Source organism: Marmota marmota, unplaced genomic scaffold (assembly GCF_001458135.2).
Source record: "Marmota marmota marmota unplaced genomic scaffold, marMar, whole genome shotgun sequence".
Classification (NCBI taxonomy): domain Eukaryota; kingdom Metazoa; phylum Chordata; class Mammalia; order Rodentia; family Sciuridae; genus Marmota; species Marmota marmota.
The window spans coordinates 13,990,303-14,017,193 of NW_025999982.1; the positions used below are offsets into that span (position 1 = coordinate 13,990,303).

The window sequence follows — 26,891 nt, forward strand, 5'->3', positions numbered from 1 at the left end:
GAAGCTGCACTGGGGAGAAATTTCATTTCCTAAACAGAGTCCTGAGGGGTAAGAAGGTTAAAACTCCAAAGATCTGCAAGATAGACAATCTTACCTTCATCATCTCTGGATTCACTTGGGTTGGAACTGTTGAAAGCAAATCAAGGATGTTAATAATGGCTCCCAGGCTCCCTGGTGATGAGCTGATTTCCTGTTCCTCCTTGCCTGTGCTAGTAGAAAGATCCTTTAGGTAGGCAGGGAGCTTTTCATCCTGAGAGGGGCTCTTGATCAAAGCCTAGTAAAACAAAAGCCAAAACCAATAATAAACCTGTTAATGAGATCCCACTGATCATTCATGGCAAAATCTCCCAAAGCTGTAGTTTTTTATTTTTGTTTTTCTCCACACCCAGAAGTGTAAGTATGTCCCATAAGATATCCTTATTTTAGTACTTCTTATTTATTTCATCTCTGACAACAATAATTTAATCTTCTTTATCTTACTTATTTAACTTAAATACTTATTTTAGGGATGCTTTACTTCTTAAACTCTCTGTGTGTACTCTTTAGAATGGACTAAGACTTTATACCTCACACACAGAAAGGGAAAATTAAAACATGTGTCAAGCTAAAAACTAGTGAGGAACAAAAGAGAGACTTGATTGCTAGAAAACTAATAGGGAATAAAATTATCACTTGGATATCTTCATAGACGAGCATTTGCCAGCTTTTATTTTTCTCTGCATCACCTGCTCTGCTGACCATTAAGGTGACTGCCCATTCCTGTTTTCTTGGAGCAGTTCTGTTTCTATCTGTTCTCCCAGTGGAAGGATTCTCAGATTATGTCACATATCTGTAATGATCACAATTCAGATTTTTAACTCAAGCTCCTACTTATGTTTTCTAAGAAGACTTTGATGAGTGTGCCTTCCTATGAATACATATTTTTTATTTCACCTGCCTTACACCTGTGACATCTCTTCTCCTATCTTGTGTTTCAATTCTAATACCTCTTCAATTAAATTATAATATTTTTAACAGCATGGGCCATATGTTATATTTCTATTCTATTCTTCTATTATTCCATAATTCCTAACGTAGCACAAGTTGTATATCTTGACATATAATTTATATGCTTAATGAATAAATTAGGTGGAGCATGATAGATCAGTATGGCCCTTTTCCGTTGAAAATATACAGAGAATTTGAACTAGGATAATTGAGTTCAAATTATAAGTTCTATCTTTCTTGATTACAATAAATTATATCTCTCAGGCTTTATCCATCAAGGCCCAACACAAATGCTACATTTTTCAAGCAGAACTCCTTGATTTATTTTGCTGAAAATTACCATGTATATAATTACTCAAATGCATTATACTCTTTATCAAATGGGAGGCCAAGTTCTAACTTGACCTTTCTATCTTGATAGCACCTATAATAACACTTTGAACATAGTAGATATTTTAATCATTTTGGTATAAGAGGTAAGAAGGATGATAATTTAATAAAACACAAATCAGTATTCTCCCTCTTTCTCCATTCTTCTTTCTCCAGAAGATTTGAACTTGTTGTTCAAAAGATGTCACCATTCACTATAATCCACTAGTTATAGCTCAGGTATTTATTTGCTGTACTTCGTGGAGTTTTTAGGAGTCTCTAACTTACAACAGACTAGAGATGGGAGCAACATTTATTTATTTATTTTTTTTTTTTGAGAAGATGAAGAGAATTTCCTCTAGTTACATAGCAGTAGTCTTTGTTCATGTTAAGAGAGGTGGATTGGTCCTTTCAGCAGTATAAGCACCTCTAAGGATTGAGGAAAGCTCAGACCAGCAAAAGCATAAATCCCAACTACATTTTATTAAATCTTATTTTTTACATTACTCCTTTTTTCTGAAAAGACTATAGCTATTAGATTTCCAAATTATTCAAATGAAATAAAATAGAGTATAATACCAGCACCTCTTGCAGATATTGGGCACAAGGTCCTGAGAAGTCACCGTTAAGTTTATCTGGCTGGTTCTAGTGCAGCACACACAATTTTTGCCTTCGTATTTGAATTTAAACATTTCAAAGCATCTCTAGGGTTACATCTTCTTTGAGAGTAGACAAATGAAAGTAGCTTTTGGAGCAACACAAAAACATCCCAAGGCCATTTTCCTGAGAGCTGAGAAATCTGATGAGCCAGACAGATGTCCCTAGCAAGAGCTCAGAGTCAAGGGTTTGAAGCTCACCTTGGCCAACTGGAGCAGGCTATTTATTGGGGCAGAGATGCAGTCTTTTCTCTTCACCTTCCACCTCGAGCCTGCACAGATGTAAGTGATGGTCCCTCCAATGGTACGGTCAGGGCTGCTGGGAACGTTGGAGAACTGGCATAGCTTCTGGATGACCTTTCCTGGATGCCCGACACCTATTGTGGGATCCCGGCATGTGATATTCTTCTCTGCATTGGAAACACAGGAATAAAAGGAACAATTGAAAGAAGAAGAGAAAAACAGTGGAAATAGGGTCCAGCTGATAGAATTGTGATGTTTGAAGTCACATCTCTCTTTACTTACAGTGACTTTTTCAGAGTTTACTCAGTTTCTTAATTTTGTTCTTGATTGTCCAAAGCCCCTCTCTGCTTCCCATACAAATCTGTCTTTTGTAACCTAAGATTGCATTTCCTAACAGAACTGATTATCTCTATGCCTCACCCACACCTCCCATTCCCAGCCAGCTTCTCTTTGCTGTTGGGAAAATCTAAACCATGGAAAATGGGCTCTTCTCCCAATGAGAGGTGCCCCCTTTACCAGGAATCTTAAGGATGTAATGCCTTAATATAGGGATTATCAATGTTGGCATGTTAGAATCACTTGGGAGCTTTGGATATTGCTGGTGTTCAGGCTCAAGTCCACCAGAATTTCTAGGCAGAAAGTCCAGTTTCAGCAGTGCTTTATGCTTCCCTGGTCAGTGGCAGCCAAGGTTGAGAAGCACCACTGTAGTTCAAAAATGTAATTAACAGCTGGGTGCAATGATGCATGCCTATAATCCCAGTGGTTTGGGAGGCTGAGGCAGGAGGATTGAGAGTTCAAAGAAAGCCTCAGCAAAAGCAAGGTACTAAGCAACTCAGTGAGATCTTGTCTCTAAAGAAAATACAAAATAGGGCTGAGGATGTGGCTCAGTGGTTGAGTGCCCTTGAGTTCAATCCCCCCCCCCGCCCCCGCTAAAATGTAATTAACAGTAGGAATTCCAGGCATCCATGACCTGAATATTCTAAGCAATGGGTTTCATAAGCATTTGTTCCTTCTGGTTTCCCTTAAAGGTGACTCTATTTCAACTCCGCTCATGAGGAGAAAATAATGAGAAAATGACATTTGTTGCAGAATTTCTTAATTTCTAAGGGATCTTGACTCTGATGAGTAGAATCCTCCCTTGTCCACAGTTTTTGTTTAGTTAATGAATATTGAAATCTCACCCATTGTATAAAATCTTGAAATAAATAAGTAATTATCTATTCCAGGAAAAAAAAAAGAAGTGGAAATCAATTTGGTATGAAGAAAGAGAACAAAGATAAGTAGATAAAACACGTTGGTTGTGATGGGGAGACAATGAAAAGGGACTGTGCTTTGAGGGTCAGTTGACAGTGACTCAGAGGAACATGAAATGCTAATTTGCTTCCCTATATGGTTGTCCAGGGCCCAGTGACCAATAATACAACTGAGAACGATCACAAATCATTCTGTCAACTCAAACAAACTTAGTGATAGAACCTTGTGTCCTTTGTACATCAGGGGTCCTGCTACTGGGAAGAATTATGAGGCAGGGGGATAGATAGAGGAGCTGCCCAGGATTATCACAGATCTCCTTGCCTCTCTGTTGACTGAGGGTGAACTTTCAGCATGGGCTATTATAGAAACGCCTCCACAGATCATCACTTTGTATCTCAAAGATATTTTGCAGAGGCATATTGACAGTGCTGACAATGGATGGGAAAGGCAGTTGCCTGTTCTTTACATTAATTCTTCCCATGTGGCTGTGTCACACTCCCTTTGATGAAAGCTCAAAGGAATCTCAAGCGCACACAGATTCTGCCCACTCTTATCTGACCGGTGAACTACCTGGTGGCCTCCCATGCTCAGCTGAAGAGTGATTTCATCTAAGAGGCTTTCCTGATCACTTTCTCCCCACCTGCCAGCAGCAGAGTTAAACCAGGTGACCCTTCTGACCACTCACAATAGGCTTAGATTTGCACATACCCAATGTATGTGACATTTTTTACTGTATCTGTCTAGCTTTCCCCTAGGCCTGAGGCCAGAAAACATAACTTATTTCTCTTCAAATATACCATGTTTAGCCCACAGCTTGCCACAAGAAAAGTGTTTGACATATATTTACTGAATGTATGAATGAGGAAGCGAATGAATAAATGAGTCCCTGCTCTTGACTCTAACATTTTAAAGTAATGTGAAAGGCACTTACCAGGAACCAGAGAGAGCTTCATGGATGGGCTCTGGACTGAATTATTAGCAGCATTGGTAAAGTGACAAAACACATCAACATTTCTTGAACACAAGGAAACTGAGCTTGTGTTGAAACTGTATTTGTAGCACACTTGTTTCCCATTAACTTCTTTTGCTAGAGATAGAATGATTGAGAGCATGAAGTCACAACATGAGCATCCAAAACATACATATTATCAAGGTGATTCAATGTGAAGAAACCTGTCAAATATTTCTCCAGAGTGTGTAACATTCATTTTTAATGCATTTTTACATATTTCCATAAAGATGATCTCTGTTTCCCAGAAGTAAGCCTGTATTTGCATATGTGCCAACCAGAAGTTTGCTTCTGCCATTCATAAATCCAAATCTGTGCCCATATGTTTTTGATGGTCACAATCATGCTTTTTCAGCATCCCTCTAATCTTTCTACCACCTACCATCATGCTCTGTGCATTTTTCCTATTCTGTATTTACGACGTAGTGTTTTAATCAGCTCTTTGTGGATCTTTCTTTTCCATAACTCATATATTTTATAGAGAAGACCCTTGGTCTTATTTATCTTTGGATCTCCCAGTACTTAGCTCTCTCTCTCTCTCACACACACACACACATACACATATATACACACACATATGCATATTGATCACAGAGTGCTGAAAACATTTGAAGGTTTCAATATGCAGGTTTGTGCTAAATGTTTCTACATACAGTCTTTTTATGATAATCCAATCTTTTTGGAGGCTGGCATTTCAAAATTTTTATTTTTTTCTCCAATCTATGTAACTTATTTTATATATTTAATGTTATATGCATTCCCTTTTATGGCACAGGCCTTTCTAGATATCAAAATATGTGCCTAAATTATTTAGTCTCCTTTTGTTTGTTTGTTATGGTACCTTACAAAGTGCAAATTCCCAAGAATAGTTATGAAAGAATGAGTTTATAAAACCTTCAGGAAGGTATCTGTATTTTGAGATTTGAGGTTGTAAGCTCATGTTTAGTTGAACTTAATCTCTGGAAATCCTGAGGAATTTGAATTGAGGATATATTCTACCAGGGAGGAATTACATTATTGTTGTTTTTAATTGCCTTATGGTTTAGGGTGCAAATCAATGGACCACGTTAAGTTAATTATGCTTCATCTTAGTGATCCTGAACCACAAACATTATAAATTCAAAGTCCAACGTTGGGTGAGGACAAAACTCTTATAATTCTCAGGGGAAACTTGTTGCCCACCCAGAAATTAGGCCCAACTCTTAACTCAGGCAGATGAATTTTGGTTTTCTGGCCTATTCTATTACTAAGCATATTACCATTTGACATTGTGCTGGTGGGTTGGGGAGCCTCAGTTACTGCTTAGGGAGCATGGTATGTTTTTTATGCCCTTGGAAGCCTTTAATCCAAGGGTCTAGGTTTCTAATTCTGGCAAATGCCAGCAGTTAAGCTCTAGCATGAAATAAAAACATCATTTCTATTTTATTTTCTTCCATGTTTTAAGTTCTTGGTTATTTCTTTTACTTTCTGGCATGCTCAATTGTGTATTTAAAAGGATTGCTGTGTCACTTTTATAGCAAGTTATTTGACAGCATATCAGGAAGCATTATCAGAATATTTAGTCTGCCACCTAGGAGGAGTTTAAATCCAATGAAGGTTATCTTAACACTGTCTTCAACAGTTCCCACCAAAAAGAATGTACTCCACCCTCGCAACTCCAAAGATTTTGCTGCAAACTGGTAAGTCACCAGGCACATTGTCAAACAGAAAGTAATGTCTTTGGAATTCTACTCTGTTACACTGTATTTCTGAAGGTTTCTTGATCCCTGCTTAAGAGTAGAATTTTGACTCCACATATATGATATAATATGTCCTATCAGTTCAGCACTCTGCATCTTACCTGCTGGAAAGGACAAGGAATCAATCTGGAATGTGACTTTGTAGTCAATATCCTCCTCAATGCAGCACTTGAAGGAATGGGAGTCTCCACATAAGAAACTAGCTTCCAAAGGATCAATCATGATGTTGGCCTCTAGAGGCAGCGGGTGAACAGTGACATCTTTGGTTGCAACACTGTATGAGTTCTTGTATCTAAATATGCAGTGATAGGTTCCTGAGTGGAAAGAAGCAAAAATGAGATGGAGTGAAATAATCACTCCTAAAGGCATTTGCTAGAAAGGTGAAGGAGAGTTTAAGCTTTTCCTCTCGAACCTAGGTAAGGCCACACCATACCTTCCTGGATACTGAAGGACAAAATTCTTGACCAACCCTTCTCCTATATTCCCCATATATTTGAAAGATTAACCAATGACCCCCTAAATATGCATTTAGTTTCAAATAAAATTAAGCAGCTTATTCAAGGTTAGGGATGATGAAGTTTCAAACCAAATTCCCAATTTCTGTTCCAAGGTTCTTACATCAACCCAGAAAATAAATAGGGATTTTGGTGTGTTCAAGGATGAAGTTTGTTTGTTTGTTTGTTTGTTTAAATGTTGTTGATCCAATGGAGCATGATGTTATTTGATGACCCCTTCCCCATCTCTAAGTGGGCAGGACCCTCAGGTTCCAGAGTACCACAGCATCAGAAGAAAAATCACTTGAGCAAGCTGCCCTGGAGAAAATATAGCAAGATTTTAAGGTACCTACAGGTAAATTATACTCTTCCATTTTTCTTATATTCTTTCTCTTAGCCCCAGCTCTGGAGAAGCCAGGAGTTAGCAGGCACCAGAGAAAAAAGAAGACGCAAGAGAGAAAAGAAACACTTTCAATTCCTGTTGGGAGGAAGGGGGGGACTTAAGACTGAAATAAAAGTAAAGTATTGTAGATTCAGACCAAAACAGATTCTTCAGTACCCAGGGATGGAACTGCTTAATAGTTTAATGTGATGGGAAAAGCTACAGTTATCGCCCAGCAGTAGGAAAGAGCATCTGGACACAGCAGATTTGAAGTCAGCATGGGAGAAAGATACTACCATTTCCTGACCATGTGTTAGCAAGTCCAGAGCCCCAAATAAATAGCTATTTTGGCAGCGTCGTCTAGGCCTTACATAAAAAAAAAATATAAAGGTATGGGACTCACAGAATCTGGACTGATTAATCCTATAGTTAACAAAAGGCTTCAGAATGAGTGGTTGAGAGTTGCTCACTGGAGCCAGATTAGCATCCTGGCTCTGCCTACCAGATGAATATACTTGGATAATTTATTTAATCTCTCTGGGCCTTGGTTACCTCATCCGTCAAATGGGGATAATAATAATACTGTCTCTAAGGTTCATTGTTTTAAATAAATTAATACATTAATTCATCACATAAAGCCCATCACACAGTAAGGGCTCTATAAATGTTTCCTCTTTCTGTGATAGTTCTGTCTACCAAATTCATTTTGCTCTCCAAGATTTGTGTTTCCTCCTAACATGAACAATGTGTCTTCAGAACCAGATATATAAAACTTTTACCTAGTTTTTTTTTTTTTTTTTTTTGTACTAGGGATTGAACTCAGGGACCCTTATCCACTGATAAACATTCCCAGCCCTTTTTATTTTTTATTTTGAGACAGGGTCTCACTAAGTTGCTTAGACCTTGCTAAGTTGCTGAGGCTGGCCTCAAACTTTCAATCCTCCTACCTTAGCCTACCAAGCCACTGGGATTACAGGTGTGCACACCCAGGCCTGGCTAACTCTATTTTTTTAAAATACAGTTGGGGAAAATACTCCCAAAAGTCTTGAAAAGCATTTTTAAAAACAATCCTCTAACAGACTAGCAGACTCTAGAATCAGACACTACTTTCAACCATGGAACCTTCTTCAACTGAAGTTGTGTTGGCTGAAGCATGTTTATTCTCTTCTCTGGGCCTCACTTTCTACAGTGTGGATGATGGAGTGATGACATCATCCCCCAGGGGACTGTCCCTATTTTAATGTGATGTGGGCATGTCCTAGGGCAGAGCCTGGGTGGATACTATCATGGAGTGTTCCCTGGGGACCAGATGGCACCACCCATCCACTGGCCTTTCACTCACCGTTCCACTCCCTGGTCGAGGTCTTCACCGTCAGCACTGACTCTGCTCCATTAAGATACCTCCTCGTGGTATAAAACCTTTCATATATTTTGATTCCAGCGGAAGTGTTCCAATATACCTCATCGTAGTTACTCACATCGCTGGTGCATTTTATGGAAAAGCTTTGTCCCTCAGAAACAGAAATTAGGTCCGGGGTTATGGTCAGGTTGGCTGAAAGAATACAAATAGAAAAGACAAAAAAAAAAAAAACCAAACGACAAGTCCAGTGTTTAGTCTTTCTGGTGACATCAAGACACAAGCAAAATTCAAGACAGAGACAGCAATCAGGGACCCTCCTGACTCTATTGGGGTCAGCGCGAATCTGTACCTTGCTGTTCCTGGGCTTTACTTGTTTCTAGGCTGTTCCCGGTGGTGCTCTGAACTGTACTCACTTCCATCACATGCCTTAGGAACTCGTGCACTTCCCTTTTGTGGCTGGAATTATCTCCTGATGATCAGCAGGGCAAAAGGTTGCAAACTTAGGGGTGTTGAAGTAACCCAAGCTCCCCTCCAACCTCCTCTGAGACACCTTGAGGGACAAGAAATGGCTGGGTTCTTGTAATGACTTCATTTTCTACTCTTTAAATATACTTTAAAAAGTAAGATCATGTTGAATCTTAACTTCTGTCTTTCTAGATCTCTCCTTTGTAGACGTGCGAACCCTCAAGGGCGGGCCTTTTGCTTCTAGCATCCAGTTCTGGATCAATACAAAGCCACGGCTTGATAGGCAAAAGTGAATTCTGGAACTACATTTTCAGTGTGGGAATCATAGCACTTATTGCCCAAATAATCACAATTGGACTGTGTCAGGCAAACTGGGATATACGGGCACCTTAACATTAGCTATACATAATTATCTAACTAAAATTAAATACTTATATTAACTTAACTATATATTTACTACTCTATATGAAAAGCTTCAGACTGATTCATGAGAAATTATTCACAGGAAATGTTCATGAGACCACTGCAAACACAAAAGTGATGTGAAAGTCCTACTCTCTCTGCCTCTGCTTCTCTTTCCATTCTCTTAGAGCATCTTATTTATATGATTGCCACTTCAAAATGTTATTGGCTTCAGTCTTCCATAGGGGAACAGCATCATGCCGATGATGCTGACCTCCTTTTCCAAGCAATGTAAAATCTTATTTTTAATCATAATAAAAAGAAATCTGGGCTTTCCATGGCGTTCAAATGCTCAGATACAGCACCAGAGTTGCTTAGGGAAGGCATACTGGGTCCCTGGCATTGTGTTCTCTGGCTTCAGGGACCCAGAGGTGACTTTCTAAGGCTTAGCTGCATCTAAGAGTGGAAAGAAAAGGCATGGAGCCATGAATCTAATTCTTTTGATTCTCAAATGAGATCCAACTGCCACAATAGTGATTTTCAGCAAAGGTTAAATACATCCTCATGACTTGCCCCAATTTTACAAATAAGAGTGAAATCACAATGAACAATTTGGAGAAGGATTAGGTTTATCTGCACATATTATTGCCCAGAGCATTTCGTGGGTATTTTGGACAGTTTGCAGTTTTCTGAAGTGTAGGTGGTTATGTACTCCCAGTTTTAACTCAAGAGTTGTGTTGATCACGTGGGCCCACATAAGCCTCATCGCGATCTTTGTACCAATGCTAAATTACAGTAGCAGAAAGCATAAATATAGTAACACAGGTATAACGTTCAGCAGTCCTTTCTCTGAGTTTTTCAAAAAGGGTCTGATGATGTATCTAAATGGTCCATCTTCATAAGACGGATGGAAAAACATTTTTGCAGTTATGGATAAAATTATACTGCTTTATGATATGAGGAGAAATGACACTTGAAAGTGTCATTTTAACAAAACAGAATTGAGATATTAAAAATCACTCATTCCCACTTTAAAATATCGACAGACTAATGGATTATTAAAGCTTTCTGTAGCTTGATTTCTAGAATGGGTGAGAGAGGAGAGGAGATGGGGGAGGGAGCAGAGGAGATGGGGGAGGGAGCTGAGGGAAGAGGGAGAGCCAGGCTGGTGGCTCCAAGGAAGGAAGAATGGGGGTTGGGAGGAAGAGGGGAAAACTCTCAGGGACAGAGTACACTTATTATGAATTCAATAACAATAGGACCAATCTGATGGCGAAACTACTTCCCAGTCCATTTTCTGCCTTCTCAGTACAATGCAGCTACTTCCTTCCCTACAGCCATTTTCCCATCCCTACCCTTCCCAATTTTAAAAAGATGCCACCTCAATTTCAATGGCAGAGAGGGAAACCTCTTCTACCTCCCATTGTTTGATTTACTCCCATCACAATCCCACTGTAGGGAAAACCCTACTTTCTTTTGCCCATGGATATTCCTAGGTGATTGGCAAGTGTAATGGAATTATGGCTAAAAAAATCTGAGAGAGTTCTTACCCACAGAGGTGAATGTCACGTCTATATTCTTACTGCCTCTGGCTCCATGTACGCCGATGAACTCACAAGTGTACATGACTGTTGTTCCAGATGACCCACTTGGGCACTGGGTTCCATTAGCCTTGAGGGTGAATCTGCTGCATTTAGAATCTAGGTTTGTTTCTGTGTTTCCTGCAATGACATACACAATTCTTTTGCTGTCATGACTGGTTGAATTTTTAATTTAGTATCAAAGAGTCAAATCAAAGAAAAGGTTACTATTTAAATTAGATGTTCTTTTAGAATGAAGAGGGGAGACAGTTTAATGGTTGGGTCTGCAGACTCTGGATCCAGGTTACCTGGCATCCAACTCCATCACTTACTTGCAGGTGTTGTGGAGAAAGTCACATAATTTGCACTACACCCCAATTTTTTCAGATGCTAAATGGAGGTAAGTAATAGCAGCAGCTACTTCCCGAGACTGTAAGAATGTTCAATGATACTATGCATACACACGCACACACACACACACACACACACACTCACTCACACATACACATACACAAACACACTTAGTAAGTGCCTGGCTGGAACCTTTCCCCAACAAAGACCATTAATGGTAGTCACTGGAATGTGAAAAATAAAAAAGAGAAGCAATGTATCTGGGTATGACTTTAACTGAAAGGAAAAAACATATCAGATTAATCAGACTACCATTATTTCTGAAGGAACAAATGATTCTGGGACATCTATTCATCTTCTTTGAAAGCACTTTTATAGCTTGTTCCCTTTTAGCGAAAGCTTTGACATCATGTTTTCTGTTACCAGTAGTTTTGTTTTTCACAGTAGCTCTCTTTCCATACCTCCCTTTCCATTCCCAGAAACATCTTCATACCATCTTCACCCTTCGCCTGGGGATCTAGGACACTCTAAGTCTAGTTTTTCCCACCACAGTCCCTTCCCTCTTTCTCCTCCCACCATTCATGCTTAAAACATTCTTCCACTACCATCTATCTTTAAAAAATGAAAGAAAAAGAATAAGCTCCTTGATTAGGAGCTTATTTTAGCATTTTTTTTTTTTTAGCACTGGATAGAGCATCAATGATATTTGAAAAACTTTACTTGTTATGCAACCAGAATTTGTCCCTAGTCCCCAAAATGGCTGTTCAAGCCACCCAAGTGATTTCCACCTTCATCCACCTTGCATGAATTACTTTCTAGCTTATAGACACGTCTCCCTACTCTCTCTAAGGCTCACCTCTTCACTTATCCTTTGAACAGTCACTTCCCCCAGTTCCTCCTGGACCTTACTGCATCCTTTACTGTTCTTTTCCCTGCATTTTTAACCTTTTCTCTGGTTCCCTCACTTTACCCTTCAGATATACTCAAGGCTTTGTTTCCTAAAATGGTCTTCCTCAATCCAAAAGCTCCTCTACCCACCAGGGCATTTGCTTCCTCACTGTGTTCCATGATACTTCTAACTTTGCCACATATTTTTCTACCTGTGCCACTTCCATTTTTCAGCAAATCTTTACAACTGGCCTTTTTCACTCTCTTCTTTACCGAGAGTGTTTCTTTTAGGCCAATGCCAACCTCCTCTTTTCAGCCTGGACTTTAGCATGTCATGCTGCTGACCACTGTTTCTCCCATAGGTCTCTCCTGCTTCTCCTCTGTCTTCATCCCTCCTTCTGTGCCTCATTTCCAGGTTCTTTGCCTTTCTATTCCCTTCTTCAGTGCAGATATTCCCAAGGATACTGACCTTTCTGCAAGGGTCCTGATATTCATCTTTCCTCATCTTTTCATGATTCTCTCACTGGGCAATCTTATCTACAGCTATGGCTCCTATTTATTTATTTATTTATTTTTTTTGGGGGGGGGTACCAGGAATTGGACTTGGGGGCACTTGACCACGGAGCCACATCCCTATCTCTATTTTGTATTTTCTTAGAGACAGGGTCTCACTGAGTTGCTAAGTGCCTTGATGTTGCTGAGGCTGGTTTTCAACTCATGATCCTCCTGCCTCAGCCTCCCGAGCCACTGGGATTATAGGCATGTGCTGCTGCGCCCAGCTGTGGCTCCTATTAAATACTATACTCAGATGACTTCTCACTCTCTTCTGAGAGAAATACCCTTGTTGGAAATTCTAGAAGCAACTGCCCAAGTGTTGATTTGACATCTCAGGTACCTCCAATTCAGCATATGCAATTTATTTATTTTTCCCTAGACAAAGCCTGCACGTCTTCCAGTATTTCCTCTTTTTGCCATTGGCAGCTCACCAAATTAAAAATCTTAAAGTCATCTTTAATCACTTGCATTTCCTCACATTGTACTTCTACTCAAATATAAAAAAAATTTTTAGATTATGCTTTTGAAACATTTTATAGTCAATCCACAGCCACTTGCCCAGGTTCTAGTATTTGTTGTTTGCACTTGACATATTATTGTAGCTGGGCCTCTGTATTTAGTAATTTGTCCCCTGAACCTATAGGTTACATTACATGAATATTTATTTTTATAAAGTTCACTTCAGATTATCTGACTATCTTCTTTTTACCTTTAAAATCTTACCATTGTGTATAGAAAAAGTAAAATCTGCTTAGTGTGATATATGGCATTTATTCTCAATATAATTTTAATATGCCTCTCCCCTTTTGATCTTGTTCTACATCCCTCTTGTAGAATCTAGGTCACATCCTGGACCTTTGACATTCCCTGCAGGTTCACACCTGTATGCCTGTGTTCATCCTGAAATCATCTTCCCTCCTCCTCTCTACTGATTCTTTTGGGTTTCATATTTTTTTATTGGTGCATTATATTGACCCTCACTCATTCTTAAAGATCCACTCTTTTCATCAAACTAGCACACATGGGAATAAGCTATGCAGGATGGAGTGTATAAAGAAACATACTGAAATAATGGTAATGTTCAGTGGATAGGCTCCATAGGAAACAACTCAGTATATTACATAGATTAAAGGGAGGTATTCTTTAGTTGAGAGATTAAGAATGAAGTCAGAAAGGAGCAAGATTTATTTTAGGCCTTGAAAGACAATTACAGTTTAACAGACAGAAATGGGGCTCATGATCCTGATGTGGATTGGATGTATGTTGTGTGTTTGAATCAGTACTGATTCTAGATTTCCATTAAGCTGCTTCCAGGGCTGGAGCTGGGTTTAGTATATAATCAGCTATGTGAGATCCAAGTCTCCACTCCTTTTTAACTAGAGTAGTTCCATTCTGGTCTGCTGTACACACCAGTTATGCTTTCACCTTGGGGGAAATTCTAGTTTTCTGAAGGACATTTGGCAATGTTTAAAGACAGGTATTGTTCTTGTGTCTGTGTGCTACTGACAGTAGTGAGTAGACACCAAGGATGCTATTGAACATCCTACAGGACAGTCCTCACCAAGAATTATCTAGTCCAGAATGTCAATAGTGCCAAGGTTAACAAGCCTTCTGTTGGGCACTAATATAAGATCTTGCTTTAAGAGAGGATTATTTAGTCAAATAAGAAAATGGAGATAAGTAAACACAAAGCAGCAGCACACAGGTCTTAACCAGGGAACAATAGGCAGCTCTCGTAGGGAGAGAGTGAACATAAGGCTCCAAAGAGATGGTAAACTCACAAACAAAGTGGAACCCCTGTATTGTCACCATGCACACAGTGTTCCTTATGATACCCTTGGCTGTGCAAGTCCAGGTCCGCGTGGAAGGTACAGAATGCAGCTAATAGGTTGGTGCTTTGCTTTCTGCAGAAGGGGTGATTTGTAATTCCAAGATTTCTGCTCAGGATTATATAATACCCCAGACCCTCACCTATAAAATGGTGATAATGGTAGCTACCTTGGGATGGGGAGGAGGGGGGAAAAAGAGAAACACACAGAGTTGAATGCATTGAATCTGCCACAGTAACTTTTATGATAATGACAATGCCCTTAAAGAACATCCCTTCCCTTTTCCTGAGTTCAATGGGAGAACATCATTGAATTCATTGAATGTTATTCCTCTCAAAGTTAGAAATTCCCCCATTGATCTGAGTGCAATGGCACACATCTGTAATTCCAGAGGCTCAAGAAGCTGAGGCAGAAGATTAACAAGTTTGAAGCCTGCCTCAGCAACTTAATGAGGTCCTAAGCAACTTAGTGAGACCTTGTCTCAAAGTAAAAAGAAAATAAAATTAAAACTAAAAAGGGCTGGGGATGTGGCCCAGTGGTTAAGCACCCCTGGCTTCCATCCCTGGTACCAAGAAAGGAAGGAAGGAAGGAAGGAAGTGGGAAAAAGAGAAGGAATTCCCCCATGGCTGAGGACTCACTTTCTGCCTTGCCTGTTTCAGAGGGCTTTGAAAATACAACTGATTCTGAGAGGAGGTTAAACCTTCACTTCCAAATACTTTGGGGTGAAATCTTTTGCTACAGTGCTTCCTACTGACATGGGGGAAATGGGTGCTGAAAGAAGCTGTGGCATTTGGAGAAAGAGACCTGCAGAGAGGGGGCAGCAAGAGGCAAGGAAGAAGGACAAGGTGCCAGAGCAGAGGCTAAATCCATCAGAGCACTCACTGTGTAGGTCCCCTGGCGGCCAGCCCTGGGGCAGGAAATTCATTGTTCTGCAGTCTGCTCAGTCCACACTGGGGCATTAGGAATGGACGCAGAGGTGGCCGCCAGAGAGAGGTCCCTGAGTATCTGCAGCGCAGACTTCCTGGTTCCTCTGCTAAGGGCGAGGTTTGTCACCTCTCAGAGTTGAAAGCTTTTCAGTCAGTACCACAGGAATTGTGCAAGGTCTTTCGCCCACCCAGCAGTTCCTTCAGGATGCCTACACCTCCTTTTCCTTAAAAAGCAGGGAAGTGACTAATGGTCCCATGTGTCAGTATTTTCAACAGTTAAGAAAGGCCTTTTCCATTCTCCTGTGGTCTTTAAAGTCAAATACAAATGCTGCAGGTGAAATCAGCTTTGCAAAGTAAATGTGCTCTGGAAATTGTGCCTGTAAATGGATCTTTTTGTTCCATTGTCCAATAGCAAAAGCTTTAGAAAATCCAGGCTCACCACACTAATGATTTTCATGGGTAAAGTCACATTTTAGTTGAAAGTTTCTGGAGAGAAGAGCTAGATGGTGGTTCTATTGGGATTCCAGGTGGGAAAATCTTCCTTCCAAACTAGCAGACCAGCTCACACAGGTGCTGGATGATTTAGTTGGCCAAGACAAACACTGTTTTTTTTTTTTTTTGAAACAAAATCTGTGGTGAGTCCTAATCCTTTTCTTTTCATATTATGACAACATTGGATAAGTCATTTAATCTGAACCTCAATTTCCTTATTTTTATATTGGTAGTAAAAATGCCAGCTTCAAATTTGTGGTCAAGCTTAAATGTGATTAAAAGCGATCACATATATTTTTTAAATGGGTTAATCATAAGCTGTTATACAAAATGAAGTCACCATTGCTGCTTTTATTTATTATTACCATATTCATCAGTATAAACTGGAGGGTAGGGGCTTCAAGTCCGATCTGAATAAAACAAAAGCAACCATGATTGGAAACTGTCATGAAGTAGTTGAAGGACAAACATGTCTACAGAAAAAGATAAAAAGCTGGAAACACCGAGAAAAGATTGAAGTTAAGGATATAACTTAATACCAAGAGGAGAGACAGAAACAGGAAGTCCCAAGATGTACCTCAAATGAAAAGCCAATGAACTCCTCCTTAGCTCTTTGCTGAAGGTGAAAAAGAAAGCAAGGAGGGACAAGCTTTTTTATGGGCTGGAAATGCCGTGGACCTCAGCCATCAGGATCACTCTCTCTTGGGTCTTCTGTTTCTGAAAATTCATCTGTAACCAAGCATGACACTCGTGTGTCTGCATTTTTGGAGTTTTGTTCTAAATGGCTCAGCTGAAGCTGATACCAAACCTAGTTTCATAGTTTGAAGATCAAAAATGAAAAAGGAGACAGGCATCTGATATTCCCCCCACTTCCTATCCCATCTCTCATCTTTTACATGACCAAGAAGCAAGCAAAGGCCTATTTGCCAAAGAACATCTTATCTAACATTCTTACCTAGAATGCTTATTTTTCCTTCCTGCTTCCATTCTACTGTGCTCCAATTTACGTTACTCTCACTGCAACAGTTCAGAGATACAGGATTGTTGTCGCACATCACCTTCATTTCTTTTTTTGCCAAAATTCGGATGGGTAGCACATCTATTTTTTTTTTAGCCTCATACTCGAAAATATCCAATATCAGTTTGCAAAGATATTCACCTGCACAGAATATACAAAATCATTTATTATTACCCCACATATGTCTTGCCTTAGATGAATGATAGTCTTGTCTCATGCAGCATGGCATTACATCAGGAGGCCTCATTTTCAAAGCACCTGAGACTTGGTTTAAATGCTCCTTAAGAAACATTTGGGAAATGCTGAGGATCAACACAGAGATTTCTGATGCCACAGGTACAGAGTAGAGAGTTGTTCTGATTGTAGCAGTCTCATGGATTTTGCTAGTAAGGAATAAGACTGAAAACAGGAGGGAAAAATTTTTGGAAAGCTTTGGAGACTTAGAAGATAAAAAATTTTGACATCTTATTTAACCCTCTGGTAAAATCAGAATTGGCCAAGATGTGATATACCCCATGTGTCAACAGCCTACCTTTTAATGCAGAGAAATAGAAGTGACTTGTTGATATCTGGATTAAAATGAAGAATTAAGACTTACGCTCCTATGGCTGCTGGGGGCTGGGGAGACAGGATGGTGGGGACAGGCCAAAGGGACAGATTACTGCAGAGGACAGGAAAATCTGGGGCTGGGGTGATAGATGAGGGGGGTTCACTATCTTGATTCTGATGATGGTTTCACAGGTGTACATAGGTCAAAACTTAAAGAACTTTAAATATGTGCAGTTTATTCCACATCAATTCTACCTTAATTAAGCTACTTTAATTTTTTTAGAATTTAATTGAAAACTCAAAGAATAAGAACATACAGCATAGTAAAAAAATAATAACAATACATTAATTAATTTAGAAAATAATTTAAGATCACAGGATAAATTTTCAATTTTGAAGTATTGAGCCTGAATGCTTCCTTTTGAAGAGAGCAGAACTTAGCTAACACATTATAGGGTTTGTTCCTTTAAGAGCATTCTGTTCCTTTCCTCAAACAAAACACTGAGGAAGACTCACCCGCGTCACCCTGAGTGATGTTGTGGATGGTGAGGCGTGATACTGAGGTTATGTTGTTGGGCATCGAGGTGTAAATGGAGAATCTGCTGTTGTTCTGGATGTGTCTTTCTCCCTGGTACCAAGACACATTGGAGGACAAAACTTCGTTTTCACATTCCAGGGTTACTGTGTCCCCTTCAAAGATGATTTCTGGTATGACAGTGAACTTAGTTTCATCTGGAAATTCAAAGAAAAGGTGTTAGGATCCCAGAGCAGATAAATTTAATGGAATCCAGGTGCCACCCCTGCTGGGGAATCTTAAGAGGTCTCCTGAGCACCTGGGATGCTGCTCAGGGTGGGCCACATGGCTCCTCACTCCACTCCCCAAACTGCCTCCAAGACCCACAGAGCTATAGCCTGCTAGGTACTAGGGGCAGACCTTCTAGTTTGGGGCCTATATAACATGTGTCATAAGGTCACTCAGGAGTTCCTAATGGTAGTAATGGGAGCCCAAAGCTGTTTTCAATATTTCAAAAATCTGGTAGAAAATAATGCATTTATTTATGAAAAAGTCATCCAAGCTGATAAGCATGGGGTTTCTTTGCTACTGACTGGAATAATATCAACTGCTTCTCACCAATTACTCATATCTTGTGCCCACTGAAAGCTCTAAGTGTATAATGAGCTACAAATGGGAAGATAAACTTGTTATTGATAATAAGTAAAACCTTCCTGGGAACAAAGAAGTTTTTCAAGGTCTGATCCCTACGGACCCTTAAGTATGAGAATTTAGTAGGTAGACAGGTGTGGATTTGGATTCGGGTTTTGTTCCACGTGCAGCTGTGTGGACCTGGGGAACCTGCTTGGCCTCACTCAACCTCAGCTCCGTTTTCTGGAAAATGAGAACAGTGAAAATCACTTTGAGAGGGGACTTGGGAAATCAGCAGCTATTATTACTGTGATGGCAGTAAGTTCCAGGGAATCACTGCATTGTCATTACACAGATAAAAACATCATGTTGGTTATCTTTGTATCCATTTTTGTGGATGCCCTTTCCTTATATGACATGACTTATATGTGTTGAGAAAACCAGAGGAGTGGGGCCTGAAGCCCAGGAAAGATCCTCTATAGATAATAAATATGGGAATAAGTCACCATAAAATTAATTTTGGGTAGTATGATGTTCTAGTCAAAATATTAGTATCTTACCGCTTCTTTAAGACTACTAGTTAAAATAAGATTTCTTTTTTAAAATCTCATTTAACTATTGGGAAGCAAAACCATCTGTGAGTATTTAATGTAGTGCACTAGCTTTGAAGTCATACAAACTTGAGGTATTGGCTATGTGTCCTTGGGTGAGTCATTCACCCTCCATCAACCTCCAGTTCCTCATCTGTAAATGGGAATAATGACATCTATCTCGCAGGACATGTGAATATGAAATAGAAGTAACACTCTAGAATTAATACAAAAAGATGTGGTAAATGTCCCTGTTTTCATTACGATTATGGTTAATAAATAAAATTCATGGAACTTCCAATATTATATGGTTAAATGGAATTTAATATAAATTTAGCAGGAATAATTAAGAACAAGTGTGCTGTTGTTTAATAAAGTATCACCAGAGGATTAATGTAGGACAAAGTAAATGGATCTATTCTAAAGACTGCCATGTACCTTTTGCATCTTGTGAAGATGGATTTAAAACTAAGTTCCTGATACCAACTCATTCATTCAACATTCTTCTTTCTTGCCCTCTTTCTCTCCTACTCATGCCCACATCATCATCATCATCATCATCATCATCAGAAGAAGAAGAAGAATAGGAGGAGGAGGAGGAGGAGGGAGAGGAAAGAGGGAGGTCGAAGAGGGAGGGGGAGGGGAAAGGGGGAGGAGGAGGAGAAAATTTTCATGCAGCAACATGAGTTTTGGGATGTCTGTGTTCTGGATTAACACTACCTACACTGTGGAGAGGAGGAGGGCATCTGAGTTCCCCGTGGAATTGAGTGTGCTACCAGTTCATGTTTATTGCTCTAGGCTCTGCATATCACAGAATCCCACTCTGGTCTTTGAGGGAGGACAGAGATGGATATAGACTCTGTGTAGGGGTGAGAGGATGTTTAGTGCCATTTTCAATGACTCCATTGCTCTTTGGAAGTTCAAGTCATGGATGCAAATGCACCACACGAACTGGACTATCAGCAGCATGTGCCCAGATGGACAGTGAGTCCAACAACTAAAACCTGGGCACTTATTCATTTATATGGCTGCCTATCCTCCACATGACTGCAATTTTGGGGAAAGAGAAATCACACCTGCAATTTAACTATGCAAAAATCTGCTACTCTCCTGAGCCCTTGGTATGATGAACGAAAGGAACTCTTCAGGGCAGAGAAAGCACATCTGTTTGTTGGCCAGTTGGTGTTACGGTCAGGGGAGGGTGGTATTGCTGAGACTGCATCTATGTGAGCCAGATTTTCAGGCCACTTATTCTCTTTTCTTTAATTTTCTGATTTTTATTTATGTTTTACTGTCTTATTTAGTCTGAATTTTCATTTTCGCTATTTATATTATATTACATTCTAACATTATACATATTTCTCATACTTTCCTTAGCTAGTTTTATCACTTAGAATATTTTATGTTAAAAAATGATGTAATGTTTGAAAGCATGTGCAGAGAACATAAACATAGGATATAAACTTTCTGTGAAGCTGACCTGACTCCTGACCAAGGGGCCTTTTCCTTTGTTTGTGCCTACACCATCCTGTCAGTATCTGCCCCCATACTAGATTCCGAAGAGCTATTGCCTTTGCTCCAGACTGCAGACCTGAGTTATGCAGAACATCTGCTGGCCGACTCCTATGTTTATCTTGCTCTCCTGGGTTCACTTACTAGCTGCCAACTAACAATAGGTTTTGTGTCCTTCAGACACACCAAAGCCCAACTTTGAACCCCATTTGTAAAGTGGGGAGAACATCTAAAGCAAAACAAAACAAACAAACAAACAAAAAACAATTTACCACCACATGATGTAAAGCAGTGGCTCTCAAACTTCTTGCTACATTAGAAGGCTTCTTTCAGAAGGCTTCTTCTTGAAATAGATGGCCCTGTTGGAAGTTCCCTGCTCCCCTCTCCCCTATATCCCAATGCAGTGACACAAGCCAAGTTGAGAAGTATTGATTAGAGAGGGGGAGATGGCACATAATCCTATGTGCCAGGAACCGGAAAGTCTTTCTCCACAGAATATATCATAATGATTTTCAAGGTTTAAGCATAACCATCAACACCATTACCATCTAGATGGAATCTACAGATGGGAAAATGTAGCAAGGTTTCACTTACTACTAGGCACCCCTTGAAAGGAACTGTAGTCCATTTTGTAGGTCTGATTAAGAGTCTGCATGACTTGCTCGTTGGCTTTCTGAATTAATCCAGGTGGTGGTGTTTTACTCTGGACTTCATATGACACACTCACACTGCCCTTGCTGAATAGAGACACTTAGTTTAGTAAAGCAGCAATTCACCTAGAAGAATCTAGATGTTTGTGATTTATTTGCATGGGAAAACAAATAGCAGGAACCACCTGGAGGCTATTATGCTCAGGAAATCACCAAAAGAAACCTATCTTCAAACTCTGGATGAAAACCCTAGGCAGAGCTTGCATACCCAAAAGTCTGCAAACAGGTAAGACAGGTGAAAAAACTTGCAGGTGGGAATTAATGAACAGAGTCCCACCCCCTGGTCATGGGAGCCAGCCACCAAGCAAAACCTGTTGATGGCTGTCACACAGGGAGTTTGGCCTTACCAGATACATGGAATGTTAATGAAGCCCAAACCCTGGATGTTCCCATACAGATTCCTGATTTTTTAAGATTTGCAACTAAGTCCTCAAAATAGTGTGAAAATCCACTCAAGGCTACAGGGTACCCAACTCCAAGGGGAACAAGCATGCAACTCTGGGGTCCTGACTGGCTGGCAAGAATTTTCTTGCATAAAGGCATTGGTATATAACATTATTTTATTTTTAAATTTCTAAACTCTCTAGACTGAAAATTTATCTCTTTGCAAAATGCTTGCACACATAAAGTGGCCACATCTTTTTCTGTCCTTACTTTTATATAGGTGTATCTGTAAGGGGTGAGTACTCTTCTCAGTGTCTCATTTCCCTTTTAACCCCTATAATCTGGCTTTTGTCTTCATGTCTAACAAACTGTTCTTGCTAAGCATTCCACATGATGCCCACTAATGGTTTTCTTTCCTCCTTCACTGACATGCTGATCTCTGCCATCAAATAGAAATGAACAAATTATAGCACTCTTACGTGAACTCTGTCACAGTCACCGATTTGAAGCCTGGTAAAATTCTGTAACCCTCCTGGAACTGGAAAATAAGGCAAGATGAGTATCATGTTTAGAGGCTGATGTGAGACACAAAAGATTTCAAATCCAGTGGAAAGCCCATGTTGCTTATCACCCTGGGTAAAATTTTCTTCTTTATATTTTGGCATTAGTGGATCCTTAAGAAAGCATTTCCTGACCACCTATGTCAGTCTGGGTTCTTGGAGAAGTACACACAAGATTGAATGTGAAAAAAAAAATTGCTCAGACAGATGCCCAGGAAAGAAAATGATGGGGAGTGGGGAAGGCAGGGAGAGCCATTGGGTCCTATGTGGAAGAGATAAGGAAGGTTAAATAAAACCATCCTAGGCTGAGCCAGGGAAGTCCAAATAAGTCCTTCTAAGGAGTCTCCGTATCTGACACAGGTCACTGAGCTCATTCATCATTAAGAAGAAGCAAATGCCATCAAGGGTACCAGAGAGAGCACTTGGGACTCAACCACATCCCCATGCAGCTGAAGGGCCAGGAGGGACATATGGGAGACCACCTCAGTACCTGCTCCTCATTTGATGATATTGCTACACTAGTTGAGCTCATATAGCTTTTGATGATGTTTTTATCCCATGTTGTTCCTCTAAACACCAACCCCACAGGAGATTCTATTTGACCCAAATTAAATTTACAGGCAGCTACCATATACAAAGAAGTTACATGGTAGGAATGTAGGGTACCTGTGTGGATGAGATCCAAAGGTTAACATGTAACCCTCTCTTTGGTATATGAGAAAAGGGCTTCCTTCTATGTAGAATTATGACATGCCAGATATGCAAATCAGAGGTCCAAGAGTTCTTCTGGGTAAGCACTCCATCATGGCACCCAGGGAAATTGACAATATTTATATGGCCCACTGGGTTAAGCAAGAGGCTGCTTCCGGCCCCAAGCAGGGATTTGGCTGCCCTGAGAGTGATAGAAAGTCATTACCTCAGGCCACCTGAATAATCTGCACTACACCAGTTGAGAAGCTGTTTCAAGTGAGTTTAACTCAGAAATAGCATTAAGGTTTTACAGTTGATCTAGTGCAGAGCACTTTAGAAGAGCATCTGGCAGTGGATTAGCATTCACGGGATATATCCTTTTTTACATGATTAAATTTAAATTGTCTTTCGTATGAGTGTCTAATGACCTGTAGCATAGAGAAGCTTGAAGCAGTTTGAGCTTGCTCTGAGGTTGGTCTGCTCACCAGATGTTAGGATTCTTATACATGTGGTGTGTGAAGAATAGAAATGAAACAATTGATGTTTCTAGACCAGGGCCTCTGAATAGATTTTAGTGAATCAATGCCACCAAATCTTATCTGAATCAGATCCACCTTGAGAAGAAGTTCTACTTATAGGTTAAGCTGATTTCTTGACCACAATGTCTCCTGAACACTGATTCAAATACTTTTTAATTCGCCATCCAAGATGGATATGAAATACTTCTAATTCATACCATAGATTACTGTCTACTATGAATAAAATGAACTCAGTTCTGCACACACACTTTGTTGGTTTGAGAGTTTCCTGGGGCCAAAACGTACCGCTCTTTCCAGGTCGGTCTTGTAGGACCTATAGAGGGCAGAGGATGTGTTCTTAAGGTCTGCTGGAAATTCCACATTTAGTCTGACCTTCATTCTCAGGGTAACATCTGCTGAACAACACAGAGCAATACTTGAAAATCTCATGTTGATGTTTGAATACAGAGAAACATCTGCCTCAGCTGAAGTTGAATCACTCCAACAATATTCATGAGAAGGTACTTACCTCCCTGGAGCTGGCAGAAAGGTCTCTTTGAAGGAAGTCCCCTAAGGCAACTGCAGCGGTGCCCTGGGAGAGAGCTGCCTTGCTCTTGACAAGTGGGACTGTGGAGGCACCTTTCCTGAGGCCACCCATAGCCTGTCTCGCAGGAGCACCAGATCTCATTTCCAGTAGGCCTGCATACTATCATCAACAGGAAGAGGAGGACAGAGAAGGTAGTCACCACATTTGCATTTATAGACTGCAAGTATCTGTACTGGTAGGAAATCCTAACTTGACTTATTATATTGCTCTTCTGGGAAATTCCATAGGATTGCACAAGTTCCTGAACGCACATATGCCCCACAATGCCATCAGGCATGGCCATCAGAAAGATGGTGATGAAATTATTGAGTGACTGATGACTGTAGAGTCATCTTCTGGTGGGTCTTGCCTAATAGCAAATGACCACCATATATCTATGATGATAAACAGATTCTAGGACATAGTCGGTGGGAGCCAGCCTCCAAGAAGGCCCCTGCCCACCCCTGCCTTTGGGTATTCACACTCTTTTCGAGTGCTCTCTTCTACTGTACAAGGGTGGCCCCATGTGACCAATGGAATATGGTAGAAATGATGGTATGGAGCTTCTGAAATTAGGATATTAAAGACTCCAGCTTTCGTCTGGCTTGTTCCTCTCTGTTTCTCTCTCTCCATTTTCCTGGGGGAAGTTGGCTACCATGGCATGAAGACATGTCATGAAGAGGTCCACGTTGTAAGGAACTGAGATCTTTAGCTGACAGGTAGCAAGGAACTACAGGCTGCCAGCAACCACAAAAGTGAACTTGGAAGTGGATTTTCTAGTTCCAGATGACTTCAACTCGAGCTGACAGCTCAATTACAACCTCATGAGAGACTTTGAATCAGAAGCATCCAACTAAGCTGCTCCCAGATTTCTGTCAGAAACTTCAAGATAAATAGTTCTGTTGGTTTACAATGCTAAGGTTTAGGGTAACTTGTTATGCAGCAGCAGATAACAGATACAGAAGAAAAATAAATTTGAGCCTTTTACATTCAAGTGTGAACAGGCCAAATGGACTCTGATCTCAGCGGGAACATCAAAAATGCTGTGAAAACAGAGTGCTTTTAAGTCGGTTTGTAAAGCTGGTCCAAAGTCCTCTCATTGGAAGCTGTCCATTCTGCAAAGGATAACCTGGCCAAATCCTATGCAAATGAAAGCTATCAAATAGTCATTTCTGAAATAGGAAGGACAGGCAAGTTCCAATTATTCCTTGAACACGACACAATCCTGTCTCCCAGCAGTAGGTTGGAGTTGGCAGAAGTGTGAGGTACAGAAGAAATTATATGTGGGTGGCAGGCAATGGATGGGGGTAATTTGAAGAGAATCAAAAAGAATCTCTTTGTCAAAATCTCTTGTTGTCCTGAAATTTCACTGCTAAAGTGTTGGTTTTTTTATTTTGGGGAAGAAAAGAGATGAGGAGAAATATTTGAAAGACTTTAGACACCTGTGTACAATGCAATCATGGTTTGGGGGAATGACAAAGCTGTCATTTCCAAACCAACTACTACTATTCTAGGTGTTGTTTAGTTGCTTTACACACACTGTATAACCTTAAACATCCTCAGTTATTCACTATTAATAAAACTGAATTTTTGGAAAGGATCATAAGGAAAGCCGTTGTATGGGAAGAGGACAATGGTTCTCAGAAATCAGTAGCAAAGCCCACAAGCCTGACCCGAATCACACACTCTCCCCATTCCCTTTGAGGCGAACTCTCCTTGGCTGTTCTCTGCTGGTCCTGAGGTTCATGAGTCTCAGGCTCTTTCTGCTCTGTTGAACCACAGTTGTTTTTTTTTTTTTTTTTTGTACTGGGGATTGAACTCAGCAGCATACGACCACTGAGCCACATCCTCAGCCCTATTTTGTATTTTATTTAGAGACAAGATCCCACTGAGTTTCTTAGCACCTCGCTTTTGCTGAAGCTGGCTTTGAACTTGGCAATCCTCCTGTCTCAGCCTCCCAAGTCAGTGGGATTATAGGCATGCGCCACCGTGCCTAGCTGAAGCATGTTTTTGTTTGTTTGTTTGTTTGTTTTGTTTTGTTTTGGCAGATCTCCTTCACAGTTAGATATCAGAAAGAATTCACTCTTTAATGTGTGCATGACCAGTCTTTCTGGAAGGACAGATTACACTTTCCAAGGGCAATTGCATTTTAAAAGGGAAACTTGTTAATTCAAGTTTCCAAAATTGTTTAAATTATAAAGTCCTTTGAAGTCACATCAGCTCTAATAGAATAAAAGAAACGTGAGACAGTTTGCTCATATGTTTATATTGAGCACATGTGATATGAACTAACCTACTGACCAAGTGTCCATGATCACAAGGTATTCGATTAAAAATCACTTATTTATTGGATATCTACTGGTCTATTTTATTTACAAAATTTGCTTTATAGCACTACAGACACCAAAGGTTTTCATAAAAAGTTGGGAAGAAAAACAAAAGTGTTTAAAAATCTATCCAGTATTTACTTTTTTTCCTATAAATAGAAAAAAATAATTTCAGAGGCAGAGAATCTGTGTTGAGCAAGAACAGAGAGGGGTGTTTCCTATATATGTCCCAAAGAGTTTTATGAGCTATTCTATAGAGAAAGAACTCTATGCACAAATTCATTTGGGAAACAGAATAAACTCACCATTGCTGGAGGACCCA

At 40.1% G+C, this 26,891-nt stretch overlaps 1 protein-coding gene across 6 annotated transcripts in view; it reads right to left on the reverse strand.

Moving 5' to 3' along the window:
• Adgrf5 (adhesion G protein-coupled receptor F5) overlaps positions 1-26,891 on the reverse strand; it is an 89,952-nt gene that overhangs the window by 8,735 nt on the left and 54,326 nt on the right. For 3 of the 6 annotated variants that reach the window (XM_048805435.1, XM_015487831.2, XM_048805434.1), the window contains 13 exons: positions 24,186-24,362; positions 23,963-24,072; positions 22,368-22,426; positions 21,389-21,531; positions 18,065-18,280; positions 16,937-17,140; positions 10,911-11,081; positions 8,843-8,962; positions 8,476-8,685; positions 6,359-6,571; positions 4,441-4,596; positions 2,214-2,422; positions 95-274 (listed from right to left, as the gene is read on the reverse strand). In XM_048805435.1, the coding sequence (XP_048661392.1) occupies positions 95-274; positions 2,214-2,422; positions 4,441-4,596; positions 6,359-6,571; positions 8,476-8,685; positions 8,843-8,962; positions 10,911-11,081; positions 16,937-17,140; positions 18,065-18,280; positions 21,389-21,531; positions 22,368-22,426; positions 23,963-24,072; positions 24,186-24,362 (2,168 nt within the window). The remainder of the gene's footprint in view (positions 1-94; positions 275-2,213; positions 2,423-4,440; positions 4,597-6,358; positions 6,572-8,475; positions 8,686-8,842; positions 8,963-10,910; positions 11,082-16,936; positions 17,141-18,064; positions 18,281-21,388; positions 21,532-22,367; positions 22,427-23,962; positions 24,073-24,185; positions 24,363-26,891) is intronic. The other 3 variants (XM_015487832.2, XM_015487834.2, XM_048805436.1) reach the window with 3 other exon arrangements.